The sequence below is a fragment of the Moschus berezovskii genome, chromosome 11 (assembly GCF_049115385.1).
Source record: "Moschus berezovskii isolate FMDL1 chromosome 11, NW_MosBer_1.0, whole genome shotgun sequence".
Lineage (NCBI taxonomy): Eukaryota > Metazoa > Chordata > Mammalia > Artiodactyla > Moschidae > Moschus > Moschus berezovskii.
The window spans coordinates 14,413,770-14,436,113 of NC_142470.1; the positions used below are offsets into that span (position 1 = coordinate 14,413,770).

A 22,344-nucleotide genomic window follows, 5' to 3' on the forward strand; every position below is an offset into this window, starting at 1 on the left:
GTCAGACAGCCGTTTCCTGGTGGACTCAGTTGTCACATCTTCTCCAGCCAGTGTCAGAAAGGGTCACCAAAGCTGCTGAGAAGGGCATTCATTCATTTACCCCTACCCTCCCACCCCACCCCTCCTCCTCCTCTCTGAGGAGGGGGGCCTAGGACAGCCTAGGTAAGAGTCAGCTCTAAGGCACCCGTGCTAGGATGCTCGGTCCAGGGGTAGAGGAAGGGGTGGAGACCGGTGAATGGAGAAAACAAAAGTGACAGGACACTCAGTAACAAGGGCACGCTGGGAGCGACAGGACTTCAAGGGCCCTTGCCGGCTTCTAACCGGACAAGGGACTTGGGCAGCATCCGAACCTAAAGCCAGACCACCACCAATCTCGCTTCTCTCCCTCCAGCACCGTCAGCATCCCTTGGACCTTACTCCAAGATGGGTCTTTAATAGCCACTGTGACCTACAAGGAGATGAAGACTTCACACTTGGGGACACAGAGCTCCTCCCTGGTCATGTGGCCCAGCTGTGTGGGTGTTGACCAAAGTCTCGTCCCCTCGGGCCCACCTTGCCCACCTCCCACCACCTATGACCATGCTCAGCAAATGATGCTAGCAGGGAAGCAAGAGTTTCGAAGGAAAAAAACCTCGCTCTGAATGGGGACCCGTCATCATGGAGAGCCCCCTCTCCTGGCTCAGTGACCTTTGCTAAACACAAAGACAGTCAGTCTCTGCAGCCCTAGAAAAGTCACAGGATCCCCGGGTGCCTCTGGAACCATGTCTCAGGATCCCCAAGACAACCCCCAGGACCTCGCAGACCCTTTGGAAATACCTGACAAACTCTTCTGAGTCCCAGAGAACCAAGTGCATCCTGGCTATGATCCTCTGAGACCTGCAGTTCAGCCTGCAGGTGGGGGTGCTGACAAGGTACCCTTTTCAGGCCTGCTTCCAGGCCTCTCTGTCTTTGATGCCACAAAGCCAGAATAGACTTTCTTAAATAGCAGATCAAGAACGAGCCAAAGGAGGCAGAAAAGCCTCTCCAAAAAGCCTCTGTGCATCTCTCTGCTGGAGCCGGCTTAGCCCAGAGCACAGACAGACAGGACCCCCACCTGTTCGCACCAGGGAGTAGGATGCAGGCAAAAACTCTGAGCCAAGAGCATAAAAACCAAGCCCAATTACAAGCCAGTGTCCAACTCTACAAGGCTTTATGAGCATTTACCAGACCAAGAAAGGCCCTCATCGAGCCCCACCCACTCCGTGGGCACCCAGATGAGAGACAGAGCTGGGCCTCGCCCTCAGGAAGTTCAGAACACATCTCGGAGACAGACAAGCCGGTGACAATGTGTAAAGCAAGGCCGCTGATGAGAGCTGCAAGCCAGGACTGCACAGGGGGACGGCTACCCCTTGGTGATGAGACCAAGTGGAAGTGACACTTATGCCAGACCCCGAGGGGCAGTTAGAATCTGGGCAATGAAGCAGCAGCCGAAAGAGAAGACCATGCAGGAGTCACAGACGGAGGCCAGGAAGCAGACAGCTTGAGAACAGAGGGAGAAGAGGCAGGGAGGGAAGCTGGAGCGGGCGTGGAGACTGGACGGCCAGGCCAGGGAGTTACGGCTTTGAGCTCGTGGGTGGGGGACAGGCATCCACCCCCAGGAAGGGAAGAAGACGCACGATGGAGGAGAAGCTGAGAGCAGGAGGCTGGCAGAGGCTGCAGTTGATAAGGGCCTGCTTTAGGAAGCCAGAATGCCGGCGGGGGGTGGCGGGGGGCAGCCCTGGGCATGGAGAGCAGGCAATTGGAAACCCCTCAGTCCCAACACAGACTCCAGCTGAGAGGGGCTGGGCTCAAGGGAAGGCTGGGGATGCCCCATGGAGAGACGGTAGTGGCTCAGGAGGAAGACAAGAGGCTACGACGTTCTCAGGGACTTCCCTAGTGGCCCAGTGGTTAAGACTCTGCGTGTCCAATGCAGGGGGCATGGGTTTGATCCCTGGTCAGGGAACTAAGATCCCATATGCCGTGGGATATGTGTGTGATTCCATATGTGTCACAGCCAAAAAAAGAGAGAGAGACTGTGACCTTCTCTTGGTCTCTCGGCCAAGGTTGTCCTGGGCTGAGAGAGGGATGCTGCTGGGTCAATCTCAGAGCCCCATGCTCCCCCTCAGCTCCCATCCACAACCCCCAGTCATTCCCACCATCACCCTCCTGCACTGTTCAGAGTCAGCCACCTCACCCAGCCCTGAGCTGCCCCACCCCCAGCCCAGCTCCCTGAAGGCCCGGACACTGAGCCCACAAAAGCCCTTTTGACTGGTTTCATAACAAGCCCCAGTGCAGCACTCTGCCCTCCAACCCCGCCCAACAACTCACCCATGCCCTGAGCCCATCATGAACAACCCCCAAGTCTGCCCCCAGAAATGCAGAAAAAAAGTATAACCTGTGAATGTCAAGGTTGGGAAGAATCTTAGAGATCCAGCCAAACACACTCCCACCCACCCATTACAGACAAGGAAACCAAAGTTTTAAGGGATGGCCAGCCCTACCCAGGATCACGCAGCTCCACGGTGGCCCAGTCAAAGACTCTGGCACCAAAGCCCCAAACAGGTGGGGCAGAAAATAATAAGGCATGGGATACAGTGCAAAAAACACCTGTGCTATCGTCAAGGAGCCTGGGTTCAAGTTCTGACCTTACCACCTCCGCCCCCACACACACAGACATGAGAGCTTTGGACCTGTCACTGCAGCTTCCTGGACTCCAATGACCTCGCCCATAAAAAGCGTGTTTACTAATTCAGTGTTTTCAGGAAATCAAAAAGGATCAAGTGGAACAAGAGCTCTGTGTATAGCAGAGCTAGGAGGCTGGGACAGGGACTCAGCCAAGGCCCAGGCAGGCGGTTCCTTTTTCCCTCACCCCTCCTGGCCCCAGCCCTGTCCAGCCAGCAGCAGGTCAGCTGTTTCCCTGCAGGTCAGCAGACCTGCCCAACGACCAGCAGAGTAGCCCTCCAGGGGAAAGGATGGATCTCCAGTGAATTTAAAACCCCAATGCAGGGCTTTCCCAGTGGCCCAGTGGTTAAGACTCTGCCTTCCAAAGCAGGAGGTAGAAGTTCAATCCCTGGTCTGGGAACTAAGGTTTCACATACCACAGGTTGTAGCCAAATAATTTTTTATTAAAATAATAACTAAAAAAACACCAATGCACACATGGTGACCCCACCCCTACTCCCCTCCTCCAGAAGTTAGAGAACAGCACCTCCTCTATGAGAGATCAGAGGCCATCGTGGGGCCGTGGAGGAGGACGGGGGTGTGTGTGGAGCAGTTCCTACCCACCTGTCCAGGGTCCCCACCACCCAGGCTGAGAAATCTGCGCACCTGGGCTTCATTCAACATTTCCCAATCCTTCCAGAAAGCAGAGGCTTGATGTCTGGAGGGATGGGAGTGGAAGTGGGATTGGGAATGGCACTCAGGGCCTCCTGGGAGCCAAAGGCACATGGCCACTCACATCCACTGTGGCAGGAGAGGCCTTATCAGGGTACTTCTGTCTTCTGAGAGCCTGCCCCATAATGTGTGACATCCACCCAGGAGACTTCCACAGCCCTTCACAGAAAGCAGTCATCCTCCCCACTCCCCGCCCCAGTGGGTATAACATCACGTTCCAGGAAGGGAAAGTAACCAGCTCAAGGGAGTGAAGTATTTGTTATATGCACAGGACAGAAGTAGCAGTGGAGGCATGGGTTCTAAAGGGAGATGCTGGCTTTGGGATGTAGCCCAGCTCCTTACGGGTTGTGTGACCTTGGGTGGATCTCTTAACCTCTCTAAACATGTTTCTTCATTTGCAAAATGAGGATAAGAAAACATGTGACGCCAAGACGTGAATTCAGGGGACTTCCCTGGTGGTCCAATGGCTAAGACTCTGTGATCCCAATGCAGGGGGCTGGAGTTTGATCTCTGTCAGGGAACTAGATCCCCCATGCCGCAACTGAAGAAAACTTGCATCCCGCAAAGAAAAGATCGAAGATCCCACGTGCCTCAACTAAGACCCAGTGCAGACAAATAAATAATAATTAAGTTTTTTTACAAAAGACTTGAATTCAGATCTCTTGAAATCCATACCCCACATTCTCTCCCTAAGTATACCTTAGGGCTGTGGTTCTCAAACTGTGGTGTGTTCAAGAATGGTCCGGGGAATTTTAAAAAGTGCAGATTCCTGGGTCTGGAGCAGGGTGACGGATCTGCATTTTTAACAGGGACCCCAGGTGAGTTAAAAAACGCTAGGAGATCAAACCAGTCAATTCTAAAGGAAACAAACTCTGAATATTCATTTGAAGGTCAGATGCTGAAGCTGAAGCTCCAATACTTTGGCCACCTGACTCAAAAAGCAGACTCATTGGAAAAGACTCTGATGCTGGGAAAGATTGAGGGTGGGAGGAGAAGGGGATGACAGAGGACGAGAAGGTTGGATGGCATCACTGACTCAATGGACATGAGTTAGCGCAAACTCTGGGAGACGGTGAAGGACAGGGAAGCCTGGCATGCTGCCGTCCAGGGGTCGCAAAGAGTCAGACACGACTGCGCAACTGAACAACAACAAGCAGGTGAGTGGGAGAAAAGCACTGCCGGCAACCACCACAGACCAGGACACACACACACACAACCACACACATGTTCGTGGGCACACAGGCAGCACAGGACGAAGTAGCAGTGGAGGCATGGGCTCCAAAGGCAGATGCTGGCTTTGGGATGTAGCCCAGCTCCTTACGGGTTGTGTGACCTCGGGTGGATCTCTTAACCTCTCTAAACGTGTTTTTATATTTGCAAAATGAGGATAAGAAAAGAATCCACCTCATGGGGCTGTCTTATATGGAAATACTACGTGTAAAGTACTCAGTACTGGGTCCTGCATATAACACACACTCAATAAATGGTGTTATGATCATTGCCAGATTCAGTTCGGTGTGTTGAACGCCTCCGGGAAGGAACAGAATGCAGGCACCAGGGGACCACAGTGAATAATTGAGCCAATAAGAGATGCCTGAAGGGCTGTACTAGAGCCAGTGGGTAGAAGTAACAGAGACACAGACTTCTACTCCCAAACAGGAAGAATTTCTGAACAGACTGGAGTTGCCCAATCATGAAACCAGCTGCCTGGTGGGCTGCCACTCGAGGAGCCCAGCAAAAAAGACTAGATGCTTGCCAGGTGGAGATGCAGCTTGGAGAAAGCAGAATGGGGTTGGAGCGGGTGGATGATCTTGAAGGTGACTTTGGCCAGCTTCTGCACGTCAACCCCTCTCCCCATGTGCTGGTTAATTAGTGCATTTGCACTTCCCTGATATTTACAGCCGCTACAACCAAGCACTCAAGAGGGGTGGGAGATCACGGTAGACAGAAGACCTTATATCTTCCAAATAATTCATGGTAAGGATGGGGATGGATGGGGCTGTCTTAAATCTGAGGCCTATAAACCCACTGAAATCATATGCTTTGGGAGGGGAGGTATATGCATCTGTGTACTTTTCTCAAAAGGACTAGTAGGACTAGCTGGTCCACACTGACTTTTGAGAGAAGGGGAAACTGAGTCACAAAGGATCTGGGTCACTCTGGCAAAGAGAAGGCCCAAGTTCCAGGACGCAGACTGGCAATCCAAAGCTGTTGTCCTTTAAGTCAGATGCCTTCCATGCCCAGCCTCACAAAAGCCTCACCACACCCTCCAGGAGTGGAAACTTTGAGCTCAGAGAGGTTAGGAAGCCGGCCCGAAGACACATAGTGGATGAATGGCCAGGTTGAGGTCTGAACCCAGATTCTCTGGGCTCCAAACCTTGTGTTTGGTATGTTATTTTAACTCTCAAGTGGACCATCTCAGGTCAAGAAAATAGAAAGGCATTTGGCTTTGACATTGAGAAGCAATAATGAAGATCATTAAAAAGGATGACCCTCATAGGTGACAAGTGACCTACCTAGTCATCCTCAATCAAAATTAAATTCAAATCAAAATTAATTTCTCCCTTACATAGAAGAAGAGGGCAGGAGAGGAGAAGCGCAGTATCCATGTGACTCAAGCCAGACAGCGTGACACCTGGAGAGAACGGACCATTCAGAAACCCACAGTGATTCCCACCAGGCTGGGGACTGGATCCTAGATGACTTTGGTCCGTTCCCACTCTGCTTGCTCAAGATGTTTTCTGGAGGGTGGTGTTCCAAGGCAGCCCAGGAAACAGAAAAGAAATCTCACTTCAATAACTCCGCCCCCCTCCCCTGAAAACTGAGGAGTGGCTACTGGTTGAACAAAACAACACCCCACACTTGGGTTCCCCGGGGTGCCTGGCTCTGGGCAGAGAGGAGTGGCTGTCCAGACATCAGCCTCCAGAAGGGAACTGAAGAAGGGCCGAGGTTTGGGGCGACCACTTGGAAGCGTTGGGGTTGGGAGGCTGCAGAAACCCCCAGTCACCCCCGCCAGCTGGGGTGCTTTCCTTGCAACACCCGGTGTTAACACAGCGCGGTACTCTCCCAAGGACCCAGCGGTCTAGGCAGGCGCACTGAAAGTTTATAAAGACCTGTGCACCACGCAAAGGTCCTCGCGGCACAGGGGGCTGTAGCATAGAAGAGGCGTAGGAAAAGCAAAGCCGCAGCCCACTCCTCAGTCAGGCACCACTACACCTCCCATCAGGGTCCCCGGATCCCTTCCAAGCCCCGATCCCTCTAGGACCCTGGAAACCCCCCTCATACCGACTAACTCTTACCTCTACTCGCCGGCCTGGGCGCTGGGCTCTGCCATCCCAAAGGCACCGGAGCCCGATCAGCGCAGAGTGGAGTCGCGAGGTGGCGAGGTCGCGGGGTCTCGGAGCCCAGGAAAGTTTCCGTAGCGTCGGCCAGGCCGAGAGGAGCGGAGCCGGCCAGGCAGGCGGCGGGCCCCGCGGTAGCGCGCTCCGGCCGGCCCCGCGCCTCCGCCTGCACCGCGGTGCTCCGACTCCCGGGCTCCCCCGGGCACTCGGCCGGCCCAACCCCGCCAATCGCAGGCCCCGCCACCCGCAGCTCCGCCCGCCCGGCCGAGACCCGGCGGAGGCCGTGAGGGGAGGGGCGGGGGCGCACCTGTTTGGCCAATCGACCCCGCTACTACCACCCGCCCCGGCCGGACTGGGCACGGCCGAGCCCCTCCGCTCTCCGCACAAGCCCCCAGTCCCCAGTTTGGCCCGGGATCGAGGCCGGGCCACACGCCCCCTCCCATCCCACACCACCTCGCACCCGCGATCTGGGTCTGGCCACACCCCCTACTCCCCTCCCCGGGCTCAGGCTAGCCTGCGGAGGCCCTCTGTGTGGCCGGCGTTCCCGGGAATTAATCCCAGCTTTAGCCCGAGAACCATGCGGATACCAGACTGAGGAGTGGGCTGCGGCCCACCCCTCTTACTCTTCACCTTCCTCTCCCTCTCTTCGCGCCTCGGTTGACCCCTTAAACTCTGCTGTGCGCCTCCCTTCGATCTCCACCCGCAGTGGCCGTGGGCTGATGCTAGTCCAGAGGTCCGGGAAAAGCGGGGTGGGGTCGGGGTGGGGAGGGGGTTGTGTCAATAGGAAGGGACGTCCAGCCCTCCCACCAACAAATTTTCAACCCTAGCAGAGTTGGGGCAAACATCTCCAGAATGTGCTTGCGATTCGCTTCAGCAGGTTCCCCAACTTCTCTCGGGGTCACAGTCAAATTTAAAGCGGGACGGTTTTATTGTCCCATTTTCCAGATAGGAAGACTGAGGCCAAAGGGAGGGAAGAACTTTTCGAACGTGGTGGCGAGACTGCGACTTTTTCCAAATCAAAGGTGAGTTTGCAGAGAGCGCCCGATTCTTCTCCCCAAACCCTGCTCGGGTTCGGACGCCTGTTTTCGCCGCCCACCCCCGCGCCTGCCCCTCGTCCCCCTCCGCGGAGCCGGGTAGGGAAAGAGAAAGAGGCGCCAACAAGTGCCTGGGAAGAGCGAGGCGCGCGCCGGCAGCCGGCCCGGTCTTACCTCGGCAGCAAAGCGTGTCCTCGCAGAGGGCGCCGGCGGGAGGCCCCAGCAGCGGCAGGGAGGCCCAGGCGAGCGAGTGGGAGGCCGCGCCGCCGGCTCCCATCCCGGACGGCTTCGGCAGCTCCTCGGCCCGCAGGCCTTCCACCCTCCGCGGCACCTGTAGGGACAGCGCTGTGCCCCGGGGCCTCGGCCTCGGCTTCGGGGGTGGGACCTGGGCCAGGCCCCGGGGTGGGAACTCCTGGTGCGGGGCTCCCCGGGCTCCTGGGACTGTCGCGGCCGGGCTGCCGGCGAGCGCAGGTCGCGCTGGGCAGGACGCTATTTTTAGCAAGAGCTGCTCTCCCAGTTGGACAGACAGAACCAGTTAATTCGACAGCTCAGGAAAGGCCTGCGCCGGGAGCTCCCCGGAACGGCAGCCGCGGCTCGGCTGAAAGCTGATCCTTCGCATTCCTGCCTCGGGAGGCGGGAGGGCGGGAGGAAGCCTCTAATTCCTGGGAGAAGCCAGCGTCCTCTTCGAAGGCGGCTCCCGGGTCCCAAGGGCACTCCCAGGGACTGGGCTCTCTACTAGATTGACTCCGAAACCCCGCCGGTCTTCCTTCCCGCAGACTCCAGGCCTCAGACTTCCCGGAAAATGCCCACCCTAGGCCTCAGTCTCCCTACTGGTCTCCAGTACTGGGAAGAGCCTCCCGGAAGTGGGATTTCGCGGGGGCGCGCGCGCACACACATACACACACACACACACCAGTCAGGATCGACTTGCTGAGAAAGGAAAGAAAAGTGAAAATCCTGCCCCAGAGGAGCTGAGCTGGAGGATCAGGTAGAGGTCTTCAGAGCCTGGGCAAAATGAGATGGATGGATCGACAGGGCGGCTCCGCAATCCTACAAGAACACCTTCTGGCTGTGTGACCTTGGCAGATCTTCACCTCTGTACCTCGGTTTCTTCTGCATAAGGGGAGCCCAAGAGATTGAGTGTGAGAAGGCCTTTGCAAACAAAAGCATGATGTGGATGTTTATGTAATGAATGATGAGAGACCTAAGGATGAATAAAACATGGATCTGCTCAGGGGAAGCCACTAGCTCTTTGAATTCAAGGAGGTGCTAAGGGTCTAAAAAGGTACAACTAGACTGTACTGTATGATATTAGCCCAGGGATAGATAAATAGGCCAATGGGCTAGAATAGAGGCTGCAAACATAGATACATGTATGGAACTTCATCTGTGGCAGAGCGGTACTGCAAGCCACTGGGGAAAGGGTGACTTTGGTATAAATGTTTTTACAGAGCGATTGGACATCCATGTTGGAAGAAAATTAGATGCAATCCCTACCTCACACCATGCATAAAGCAAGATCAATTCCAGGTGGATTAAAAACTTAAATGCAAAAACTTTTTAGTAGGGAAAGATTTCTTAAAGATTCAAAAAGCACAAACTATCAAGAAAAAGATACATTTAATTAGAGCATAATTTCTGTTTATCAAAAGAAGACATGAAACGTGATAACTAGAGATCTACAAGTCAATTTTCAAAAGAGACAAGAGAAAACTGAATCAAAAACATAAACAGGCAATTCTAAGAAGGGGAAACATGAATGTCTAATATCAAAAGAGATTCAGTCTCACTCAATCAAGGAAATGCAAAATAGAGCCACAGGAAGTGCCATTTCACACTGGTGAGACTGGCAAAAAGCAAAGGGGAATATGGCAGAAAGTGTTGATAAAGATGTTGTACAGCACAGACAACTCTGATACACTGCCAGTAGAGGGGAATGGGTACCACCTATCTGGAGGACAATGTGACAGTATCTAGAAATGATGCTCGAACCCCAGTGACTCAGAGACTTGGCTTCTGGGATAAATCTGGAGAACTTGCTCACTGCAACTGCATTATCCTACTAAGGAATCTAAAACAGCCTCATCAGTGGACAAAATGCTTAAACAAATTGTAGACAGGGCAGTGAAAGTCTACACTGCAGTGAAAATGACTAGAAATTCCTTTATGAATCATCATAAGTGGGGGAATAGGAAGCAAGTTGCAGAAGATCAAGTTGTGTAATTCACTCATGTAGAGTTCTAAAACATTAAAGGCAAAATGATACTGTCTGTTGCTAGGAATGCATACGTGTGCTAAAAGTATAAGGAAATTCAGATGAATGACACAGAAACCATTCAGTTCAGTTCAGTTCAGTCTCTCAGTCATGTCTGACTCTTTGCGACCCCATGAACCGCAGCACGCCAGGCCTCCCTGTCCATCACCAACTCCCGGAGTCCATCCAAACCCATGTCCATTGAGTCGGTGATGCCATCGAACCATCTCATCCTCTGTTGTCCCCTTCTCCTCCTGCCCTCAATCTTTCCCAGCATCAGGGTCTTTTCCAATGAGTCAGTTCTTTGCACCAGGTGGCCAAAGGATTGGAGTTTCAGCTTCAACATCAGTCCTTCCAGTGAACACCGAGGACTGATCTCCTTTAGGATGGACTAGTTGGATCTCCTTGCAGTCCAAGGGACTCTCAAGAGTCTTCTCCAACACCACAGTTCAAAAGCATCAATTCTTCGGCGCTCAGCTTTATTCACAGTCCAACTCTCATATCCATACATGACCACTGGAAAAACCATAGCCTTGACTAGACGGACCTTTGTTGACAAAGTAATGTCTCTGCTTTTTAATATGCTGTCTAGGTTGGTCATAACTTTCCTTCCAAGCAGTAAGCGTCTTTTAATGTCATGCCTGCAATCACCATCTGCAGTGATTTTGGAGCCCAGAAAAATAAAGTCAGCCACTGTTTCCACTGTTTCCCCATCTATTTGCCATGAAGTGATGGGACTGGATGCCATGATCTTACCTTTCAGGAAGTGTTTACCTCTTGGGGATGAGGGAGATGTGAAGAATGATGGCAAAAGCTATCACCTCGATTGGTATGATTTTATTTCTTGATCTGAGTGAAGAGGAACATGTGTTTCCTCGACTTTTCAGAACGTTTTCAAAGATACAGAGCAAGCATGATGATATAAAATATAAAATCCACTCCGGCTCTGAACTTCAGTTTCCTTATTTAAGTGACATGATCATCATGTCTGTGAAGTACTCAACACAAAGCCTAACTCATGGTGACGTGCTCAGTAAAGCTTAAGAACACGAATAGCCTGCCCCCCAGTCTCCACTGGGGCCCTTCACACCCTAGTTCCAGCCAGCTGAGACTCCTTCACTCAAGTATCACCATGCAATCAGGTCTCCCAAACCCCCAACTTCTGACATGCCTTCATAAACTGTTCACTGTTCCTGGAATGCCCAGTCCTCCCCCATCTCTGCTGGGACAAGGTCTGTTTCTCCTATTACCATCCAGTTCTGGGCATTTCAGGGCTCCCAGGCAGAGGGTTCCCAGGTCACGCATGCACCTACCCACCCACGCACCCCACTATCCTTGTTAATCACATTGTGGATTGTTGCTCCTGTGTGTGGATCCATCTCCTTCAGCTGACTGTGAACTCCTCAGGGTTATTATCCCTGTCTAAGTGACCACTGTAGCCCTCCCACCCAGGCTCAGAAACATCTGTTGAATGTTACCAGGGGTAAGTGGATCCAGATACTCAGAAATAAAAGAGGTCATGCTAAACTCTCAGAAGGAAAGCAATCCCAATATATAGATTGACTGCTTGGTCTTCATGGAGCGTCCTTGGAGGTTTTGTGACTTTGGGGGTCAGAGAGAGAGGATTCACATTCAGGCTGAGCCATTTGCCAGCTGTGTGAGCAAGGGTAGGCTATTACATCTCTGTGAGCTCAGTTTCTGCACAACCAGGATAGGACTAGGGCTTATTGCAAGGGGTTCTTGCAAAGATTCAATGAGATGTTGTTGTTCACTTGCTCCGTCGTGTCCAACTCTTTGTAACCCCAAGGACTGCAGCACACCAGGCTCCGCTTTCCTCTACTATCTCACCGAGTTTGCTCAAATTCATGTCCACTGAGTCGGTGATGCTATTTGACCATCTCATCCTCTGCTGCTCCCCCTGCTCCTCCTGCTCTCAACCTTTCCCAGCATCAGGATCTTTTCCAGTAAGTCGGCTCTTCGCATCAGGTGGCTGAAGTATTAGAGCTTCAGCTTCAGCATCAGTCCTTCCAGTGAATATTCGGGGTTGATTTCACTTAAAAGTGACCGAGGTAATAGAGGCCAAATGCATGGCCCCAATTTTGGAACAGGTAGTGATTATGGGAATATTGACCAAGAAGGAGATGTTTGGAGGGGAGGGTGGAAGGGACCCAGTTTGGTTCCTAGGAAAGTGGAGAGCTGGCAAAAGAAATGCCTGGGTGATGTTCTTCAGTTCTGAACAAAACATGCACCTGGGGGCTGACCCAGAAGATGGAAGAGTCTGACGTATGCTCTGAGCCGGCGCTTCGCATGATCCTTTCTCCTGTCCTTTGTCCTACCTCTGGGTATGGGTCTGTGCAGCATTTCAGAACCACACCCCGCTCCCTGGCCCCCCCCATCCACTCCGACCCCCTCCAATCTGCTTTCACACATAGCCCAGGGATCCCAATCTGGACCTGTCTCTTCCTTGCCAGCTTCCATCTGCAGGGGCGACGGAGCCTGTAGCACCTTCCCCAGGGACGCGTCTAAGGCGATTTACCAAATGTGTCTTTACTCTGTATGCAAAACCCACATATGTCCACTTGTCGGGAGCTTCCATCAAGGCAAAGTACAGGCTGGCAGATTGCTTACAGTCCAGACTCCGGAAGATGAGTCGGCCAGTGTTATATGTCGTACAAGCAAACAAATATATGAAGTCAACAGAACTATGAAGTCACTGGAAAAGAGCAGTGCTGTGCATTTCATGGGTTCAGATGAGATTTTCTGAACTAATGAGCTGATCCTTTTTGATCCAGATCACTCTAGATAATATCATGTTATCCTGATGACATGGACATTAGCTGTCGTTGGCACTTAGTCCCATGAAAATGGCCACATGAGGCAGGAATCCCATCTGGCTTAAGGTCTGCCATCCTGGTGCTTCTCAGGGAGGTCACTGATGAACTCCTTGATGGTGACTCCAAAGGACACTCGTCTATCTTGATCTCACCTGATCTCTCGGCCAGACTTCACCCTCTGGTCCCTTCCATCTCACCATCCTCTCCCAGCTTTGCTCCTAGCTCTTTGGTCACGTCTTCCTGTCCTTGGCTGCCTCACGTTACTAGGCTACAAAAGCGGCAGTTGGAGGCTGTCTGCTTCCCCCTTATCCTTCCAGACTCTCTTTCACGGGCAATTTCAGCTGCATCCAGGCCCCTGGCTTCAACTGCCGTCCTTGTGCTGGTGATTCCCAAATGGTTATTTCCAGGCTAGTCCAGGTACTGGCTGTCTGAACTTTCTTGCCTGAACTTTGGAAAGAACTGAACTGGTTCCCTTCCTCCACCTGGGCCCTCTCCCCATTGCCCCCTCCCTACAGGTCCGCCCTCTGAGGTTTTTAAAGCTTAGATCCAATCCTATCCACCACCATCCCACCCCTGCTTGGAAGCTTTCAGTGATTTCGTGATGCCTTCACGTGGCCTACCAGGCCCTGGGTGGTCTGGCCTTGCTCACTCCTCCATCTCCCTCCTTGCTGTCTCCCCTCTCCCTCTCTGCCTCTAGTCCCCCAGTCAGCTTCCGAGTCCCCAGATATGCGATGTTCCTTCCCATTATGCAGCCTTTACACACCCAATGCTCCCTGCTGTGGACCACTTTCCTCTGTCCCCTCCCATTCTGGCCTCGGTCATTTCTTCCCAGGGCAGCCTTGGTTCCCCAGCCTCAGGCCAGCCTTTCCAGGTTCTGCACACTGTGCTTCTGTGGCGCAATCATGGTCCTTCATGGTGTTTATTGCATTTGATAAGTGTACCTCTATTATGTGACCACTGGATGACTGTGTCGCCCTCCCAGGGCCGGATGTCCCTGAGCTCAGGGATCACACCTGGTTTTATTCATTATCGTATCCCTCCATAGCTCAGCTGCTAAAGAACTGCCTGCAGTGCAGGAAACCCCACTTAAATTCCTGGGTCGAGAAGATCCACTGGAGAAGGGATAGTCTACCCACTCCAGTATTCTTGGGCTTCCTCAGTGGCTCAGCTGATAATCTGCCTGCAGTGCGGGAGACCTGGGTTCAATCCCTGGGTTGGGAAGACCCCCTGGAGAAGGGAAAGGCTACCCACTCCAGTATTCTGGCCTGGAGAATTCCATGGACTGTATAGTCCATGGGGTCGCAAAGAGTTGGACATGATTGAGCAACTTTCACTCACTCCCCACCTCTAGCAAAGGCCCTGGCACATAGTAGGTGCTCCATGAGTGTTTGTTGAATGAATGAGTGAACCCAAGTCTGCTTGTACACCTCCAGCGCTGGACTCTGTTTATCACTGTTGGGCACTGTTCACTGTCAGAAGTTTCTACACCTCTGCACACTGATATGCACACAGGTGGGAGCGCCTTGCCAGGTGCTTTGTGTATTCACTTGATTAATTCTCACAGGCACCTCTGAGGATGCTCAGAGAGTTTGAGCAACTGGCAGAACATCACACAGCATGGAAATACAACACCTGTCCTTGAACTCATGTCTGTCTGGCTCCAAATCTCCATAGGCTTCCCTGATGGCTCAGTGGTAAAGAATCCACTTGCAATGCGGAGACATAAGAGATGTGGGTTCGATCCCTGGGTCGGGGAGATCTCCTGGAGGAGGAAATGGCAATCTGCTCTATTATTCTTGCCTGACAAATCCCATTGACAGAGGAGCCTGGCGGGCTACACCTCCAAAGGGCTGCAAAGCAAACTGAGCACACATGGCCTAGAAGGCCACACCACCACTTTATAGTCGAGCAAACTAACCGATGGCAATTGCTTACTGGGGTGATGGACCTCACTCAATGATGGAAGTGAGATTCAAAACCACAGAGACTGAGGTATCACTAGAGTGAATACCCACGTCCACAGGCACCCCCAGGGCAAGGATAACATGAATGGAGAGGGAGAGAAGGGAGCAGAGCAAAGCTCTGACCCAGCGTGCGCACGGCCCTGAGGGTCACCAAAGATTAATAGTAAAACGTGCAAACCTCGCTTCAAGCTCAGAGGTGTTTGCAAATCAAATACGCAGAGAGAATGCAGCTGCAGTCAGACACTGAATTACACTGAACAGGAGGAGCTCTGGTTCCCAGGACAAGCCTGTCTGGGGAGTGGGGTGGGTGCAGCCCTGCCTGAGTTTGATCAGCCCCCGATGCTTTGATTCTGCCTTTGATTCTGTCAGTTTCCTCACACCCACCCCTGCAGATCTCAGATTCCCTGAGTGCCAGAGTCCATGTCACTCGGTCTCCCTCTGTGCCTGGCTCTGGGCTTGGTGTTGAGCACAGATCGACAGAATAGTGGGCTGCTCTCGTGTGCAGAGTAAGAGACAGGAAACAACACTGCCTGGGCCTGTGGAGCACCCCTGGGTGCTGAGCCCGTGTGCTCATGACTGAGGCTGGTGAGTGACCGTGGGGGGCCTGATGCCAGCCTCATGGGCCAGAGGGGAGGCCAGGGGAAAGTCTTCCAAGGAGGTGACTTCTGAGAGTGTCCTGACGGAGCAGAGAGAGCAGTTAACCAGGCAACAGAGGAAACAGCTTCTGCCAAAACGTGACCATCTGAGTCGGCCCGGCCCAGCGAGTGAGGGGTTCTGATCAAGCAGCTTGGAGTGGGGCAGGAAAGGGGGCAGATCTGGGTCAGGGGGAGCCCCGAGCGCCACACCCAGAAGCAGTGACTTCAGGCAGCTCCTGGGAGGTCTTAAGTAGGAGTTGTTCAGTCGCTCAGTCGTGTCCGACTCTTTGAGACCCCATGGACTGCAGCACACCGAGCTTCCCTGTCCTTCACCATCTCCCGGAGTTTGCTCAAACTCATGTCCATGAAGTAGGGGAGGGACAGCCAATGCTTGAATTTTACAGAAATCCCTCCATCTGGGGGAGGAAGGTAGATTTAAAGGGCGCAGCCTGGAGGCTGCAAAGAGTGTAGTCAGAGGAGGGTTGACTGGGAGTAAAGAACGGGGTAGATGGCTCTTCAGAGGGAAGACAAGAGATGGGGTGACTGACTGCAGAGCGGAGGAGTTTGGGTTGGGCGGGGGTGGACGCTATGGTTTGCGACACACCCCCTTTGAGAAGAAAGGCTCACTCCCCCAGGGTAAAGAGGCTGCTGTAAGAGGGCCCTCTTTGGGGGTGGCCTCTGCTGAAATGAGCCACCACCCTGGAGGCGATGACCCTTCCCGGGGTGCCCTTCCTTCCTGTCTAGTGGCTAGTCACCCCAGGTACATAAACTCCCAGCCCCCTGACACTACTCAGGACAGTTCTGGAAGGCCAGCCCCACTCCAGGGCCTTCCCAGCCCCCCATAAGGGGTGCTAAGATCTGCTCTCAGACTGTGTAGTCACTCAACTTCTTCCTCTCCTGCCCTGCCTAGGCCCTTCCACCAGCAGGCCCTGCTGGACCTCCTGCACCCTAATATGTCTCAGAGTCTGCTGCCTGGGGAACCCACCCTGTGCCTAGGAGAACTTGCTGTGTGTCCTGGCTGGTGAGAATGACCCAGAAGAGACTGTGACTTTGAAGCCACCGATGAGAAAGGTGAGCCGTACTCTAGGGAACAAGCAGGGTCTTGGGAGCAGAGGCCAACTCCTCCTGAGACAGAAGTGGAGACTGGAGGCAATTTGGGGTGGGGAGAGTGTCAGGATCTAGACAGAATCCTGGCCTTTTTTTTTTTTTTCTTATGCAGTCAGTAGTAAGGCTGGCTGCTGAGAGGAAAGACAGATATTAGAACGATGACATCAGAAAGTAACGATAATAGTGTCTGATAAATGTTGTCACCACAGTAATTGGGAACGCAGGGCCTCAAAGGGTGCATAGGAGTTCGCCAGGCTGCATGTCCAGTGGGGAAAGTCATACCAGGAAGAGGAAACATCTGGTGCCCAGAACCCAGCTGGGGATAGGATTGCCAGATGAAATACAAAACAGTCAATTAAATGTGACTTTCAAATAAACAATGAATAATTTTTTAGTATGTCTCCTATGCTGTATTTGTGATACACTAAAAAATTATCTGTTATTTACCTCATCCCCTTCTTGACCCCTCCCTACCCACGGCCCATGGAGGGGTCCCCCACGCTGTGGCCCAGATACTTCTCAGAGTCCACATTATCCCGCCCTTGCTCAAACACCTGCTGTGGCTCCCCATTGTCCACCCATCAATCGGTCATTTGGGACCCTCTCTTGTCTGATCTTCAGTGACTCTCCCAACCCCATCTCCCAGCCTTGATCACACCCGCCCCCCTCTTTAATCTCCCACCTCTGGGGTTTTTGATCAACTGTTTCTCTGCCTACAAATCCCTCCCCTGTGTACCGTGTCCACACTCCCAGGAAGCCCTCAGACCCCTCTGGGTGGAAGGGAGGGGTCATCTTCTCTGGTTAATAGCTGTAGCACCTCTGTGCGTCATTGCTCGTCTCTGAGCGTCTGTCCCTTTGTCTCTAAAATGGGGAAAACACTGCCTCTCCTTTAAGTGGCTAATGGGACAAGAGACTGTATTCAGAAAACACCAGACACTCCCTCTAGTGTTGGCATTCCCCCTGCCCGTGCCTAGATCAGTGCCAGGGCACAAATGCACATGTGTGAATCGAATTAACGCAGAAGTCCCGAGCGTTCATCGTGTAAATTGCTTCTTGGAATTATCATGCCCACCAGAGGAACTTAGACAAATTCAGTTTCTCATGTGAAGATGACCTGAAAAGAGATGGACAGTGAAGCCGCTGCCTCCTGACTGTGTTCCAATCGACAAGGAACCAAACCAGCTTCCCAGAAAGGACCAGTTTTGGAACCAAGCGTGGCTCCCAACCTCTCCAGCTCAGAGCATGTAATATCCGCCACACACACTTCTGTCTCCAGCCCTCCCAATCTCAGACCACAAAAGGTGATTTCTTATAGCCATTAGCATAATTACCCGACTGCGACGCTATGGAGAAGCGATTAGATGAGCCTGTGATTTTTGCACAGTTATTTGTCTCAAGTAAGTCACCTGAAGTTCATCTGCCATCAGGATTCATAGCTGCATTCTCTAATCGCAGGGAATTATTTTGCTAATAACAGAGGTACCTTGATCTAATTTAGTTTTAATGCCAGGAGGTGCCCTCCTAGAATAATCAGCTCCAGGGCAATTCCAATTTCCAGGTTTGTTACACGTTCTGGAGAGAAGATTCGATTCAAGGAGGCTGAAGTTACTTCTTTATCACCCAAAGTCATCTAGGGGCAAAATGGAATCTACCTCTGCCTGCTTGCAGAAAAATGCAGGGAGAGGCCCAGAGATAGGGAGCCAGAGGGAGGGAGGAGTAGGGGGGCTCCCAGATAAGAGGAACCACTGGAAGACACCACCAGTGGGTGAGGGCTGGGCTGAATCAGGACCACAAGGCATTCCCTGGGAGAACCTGGATTTTCCTTGCATCCATTCATTATCGTAGTCATTCTGGTATTCCATTTCTGGGATCTCTCCTCTGCAAGACCTCTGCTGTTAGTTGAGCACAAATATTGATAACAAACCCTTAGGCAGCCCTAGTCTTGGTGCTTTACACGTGTTAACTCATTACATCCCGTGAGGCAGGCAGGTGCTACTCTTATTCCCATTTATGGATGGGAAAGCTGAGACACAGAGCCTACAAAATTTGCCCCAAGTCACCCAGCTAGTAAAGGGCATAGGTGGGATGCAAACCTTAGATGGTGAACTTCCTCAAGTTCACAGATAAGGAAGAATCTGAGCGCCCCAGGAATTGTTCAACCTCGACTCTATGCTCTCATTTACCCCTCACACAACAGGGGGGCAGGGGAGTGTTGTGAGTCCCATTTTGTTGAGGAAGAAACTGGGTCCCAAGAGAGGGTTGATTTGGCCAGGGTCAACAGAGGGAGTATGTGGAGGCGTTGGGGCTTGAACCTTGAGATTCCAATTCTTTACCCAGTGCTACTCTGGCTAAAACCGGAACTCTGTGCAGTGTCTTTGAACAGCTCCAGACGCAGGCTGGTATCACGTAGAATAAGTTCGCAGGAACGGGCCACCCAGCTCTGCTTCCCACTTTGGGGAAGTTCCTCTTCCCCGTCCCCCACCCCTTGCCCCAGAAACCAAGTGCCCTTTGCTGTCATCCCACATTACCAAACAAAGCCTGCTTCCAGATTCCTGTTCATTCACTCATGTGTTTATGCTTTCAGCAGAGGGCCCTGTAGTTCTGTGGTGGGAAGGGCCAGGAAGTCAACATGGCCATCATGGCACTCCTCTCTATGCCCTCCCTGGTCTTATGTGCTCCAGAAGGAGGAGGGTTCTTTCTAAACTGCCTGAGCTACAGAACCTTCATTTCAAATGAAAAAAACTGTCAGGTAAACCCCACGTTTTACACCAGGTGAAAGCGAGCTGCTCTGGGCAGCGCTGTGTTAGGGCAACTGGGGTCTCTCCTGTTTGGCACCCTCTGGGCATCTTCTCAGACACAGCTGGAAAACCACTGTGTGTCTCAGCTCTGAGGTTATAACCAAGGAATCTGGGGTCCACTGATGGCTGATGATACCCAAAATGCTGGGTGGGCCACAAAATGCCCTCCTGAAAGCTCCCCACCCCCTGAACCCCTGTCTTGCCTTGTTGGTAACCTCAAGGGACAAATCCGAAAGGCACCCGTCAGCAAAACCAGACTGTGCCCAAGCCCCTGCCCCTCGCGGAAGCTTTCCAGGAGTCTCAGCGCAGAGAAATGTTCCCAGCTTCTCCCCGGAGGCCCATGGGGTCAGTCCGTCCTGACACATCAGTCAGAAGGACAGGCTACTCCTCTCTCACCCCAGCTCAGCCCATTTGTTTCCTCTCTCACTTTTCTAAAAACATGTTATTTTTAATCCCTCCTCACTCCCTCCTTCCCTCAACAAATGCTCACCAGTCACCAGCTTTCTGTTCTGGGCCTGAGGCTGCTGGGGGAACGGCCAGACTTCACGCACAGAGTCAGCTGCACCCTGGAGTGACAGATGCCACTAGTCCCCTCAGGCACTCGGTCACTGGAGCTGGGAAGGTTTCCTGGAGGCCGTGATGACCAAAGGGGCACCAATGCATGAATAGGAGTTAGAGCAGCTTGAAAGCCACTGCTGGTGGGCAGGAGACGGGCATTCCAGGCTCAGAAGAGAGGTGGGTTTGGGAGTCAAGGGAGGTGGGGTGAGATTGGTGTCCTGGAAGGGCTGACCAGGGGCTGTAGACTTGATCCCGAGGGTCAGGGGGAGCCAGCGAAGCAATGACGCAGGCCAGATAGGGAGGCCAGACGTGCATTATAGAAGCTCCTCTGGCTGCTCATGGTTGAGGGTGTATGGGTACACTTCCCTCTCCTTTGTCACCTTCCCACCCCCGCCCTCCCTCAACACACTCCCCGAATCCTAGGCTCCCTCAGAGACAGAGCGACAGAGCACATGGACAGAAGGGAGGAGAGGCTTTGGGCTGTTCAGTCCTGGTCTGGCCCCTGCCCGGGAGGGCAGCCCTTGACCCCTTCACCCCCCTGGACCAAGGGTCAGGATGAGTTTCCATCCCATCTCCACTGGCTGGGATGCTTCGATTACAGGGCATGTTTGTGAACAAGAGCTCACGCAGATCAGCTTCCCCTCCCCCACCCAGCACCTTCGACCCAGATCCCAGCTCAGGTAAGCCTCTGGCCCAGTCTAGCAGCCCCTCATGGCCTGATCACACCGAGATGGGAGAGAGGGGAGGAGGTTTCTTCTCCAAACACAAGCTCTTCTGTTCCACCACTCAGCTAGACCCTCAGCCCTGCACTGACTTGGTGGAGGTTTTCCTGGCACTCTGGGAGCCCACGTCAGGCGAAGGGAGAGGCGTGGAGAGGGCAGTGAGAGGCTGGCAACTGGGCTAGAGGACAGACAATTTCTGACGGCAGCCTTGGGCCCTGTCCCTCCCCTTCCTCGGCTCCCGCTTACCCTGGGACTGTGCTGTGTTGCTGGGCTTAGTCGCTCAGTCATGTCTAACTCTTTGTGAGCCCATGGAGTGTACAGCCTCCTCTGTCCATGCAGATTCTCCAGGTGAGAATACAGGAGTGGATAGCCATGCCCTCCTCCAGGGGATCTTCCCAACCCAGGGATCGAACCCAGGTCTCCTGCATTGCAGGTGGATTCTTTACTGTCTGAGCCACCAGGGAAGCCCAAGAATACTGGAGTGGGTAGCCTCTCCCTTTTCCAGCGGACCTTCCCGACTCAAGAATTGAACCGGGGTCTCCTGCATTGCAGGCGGATTCTTCACCAGCTGAGCTACCAGAGCTTCCAGGACAGTGGTTCTTAATTAGAGGCAATATAATCCCGCAGGGAACATTTTGCAATGCCTGGAGACATTCCTGGTGGTCATGACATGGGCTGGGGCTTGGGGGCGGATATGCTATTGGCACCTGGCGGCTAGAGGCCAGGGTGCTGCTAACCGCCTGTGAACGCACAGGTCGGTCCCCACGACACAGCGCTCTCCGGCCCCATGGACCCACATTGCCTGGTTGAGAAGGCCCGCCTGAGGGTACAGCTGCCCACCCTGCGTCCTCAGCTGTGACTCAGCCTTCCAGCCAGTCACACCCCCAGGCTGAGGCTGGACGACTCCAGACCCTCATTTCCATCTCTGAACCCTTGCTCCGTCTGCACCTGTTGCTGGAGCGTCCTCCCTGCTGACCTCTACTTACCTAAATCTCATTTCTTTCCAGCCCCTCCCACCTGTTGGGACCCTCCTCTGCCGCCTACACCAGCCCCCCCACTTCTCCTACACCCCACGCTGCCCCCTTCCAGTAGCCAGCTTTGATTCTCTCATCCCAACTCCTCCCTTCCCTGATTGGCAGCCACTGCCGGCTTTGGTCCTCAGTTTGCACATCTATGCAATGAGTGGTGGCTTCCCAGGTGGCGCTAGTGGTAAAGAACCTGCCTGCCAATGCAGGACATGTGAGACCTGGGTTCAATATCGGGGTTGAGAAGATCTCCTGGAGGAGGGCGTGGCAACCCACTCCAGTATTCTGGCCTGGAGACTTCGATGGACAGAGGAGCCTGGCCGGCTATAGTCCATGAGGTTGCAAAGAGTCAGAGATGATTGAAGTGACTTAACACGCCCACGCCCACACACACACACACACACACACACACACACACACACACTTACATGCAATGAGCGGGCCAGGTGAATACAGAGCCCAGGCCCCTTCCCTTCTGCCTCTTCCTGGCACAGGACTAGGTACCTTGGGACCCAGTGCAGACTCGCAATGGGATGCATAGTGGCTTCTGAGCCAGCAGAACCGGGGATCCAATCTTGCTCTGCCATGTCCTAGCAGTGTGACCAAGGGTCAGATTGTTAAACATCTCAGGGCCTCAATTTCCCCCTCAGTAAGATGGGGC

The 22,344-nt window shown here is 53.2% G+C and overlaps 1 protein-coding gene across 3 annotated transcripts in view; it reads right to left on the reverse strand.

Moving 5' to 3' along the window:
* The window catches only part of DAB2IP (DAB2 interacting protein), a 211,903-nt gene that overhangs the window by 177,303 nt on the left and 12,256 nt on the right, over window positions 1-22,344 (reverse strand). Inside the window, exon 1 of one of the 3 annotated variants that reach the window (XM_055400006.2) lies at window positions 7,961-9,505. The exons of 1 other annotated variant lie outside the window; for it this stretch is intronic. In XM_055400006.2, the coding sequence (XP_055255981.2) occupies window positions 7,961-8,063 (103 nt within the window). In that variant the 5' untranslated portion in view covers window positions 8,064-9,505. Of the gene's footprint in view, window positions 1-6,710; window positions 6,976-7,960; window positions 9,506-22,344 lie in introns of those variants that run through there. One more of the 3 variants, XM_055400016.2, reaches the window with a different exon arrangement.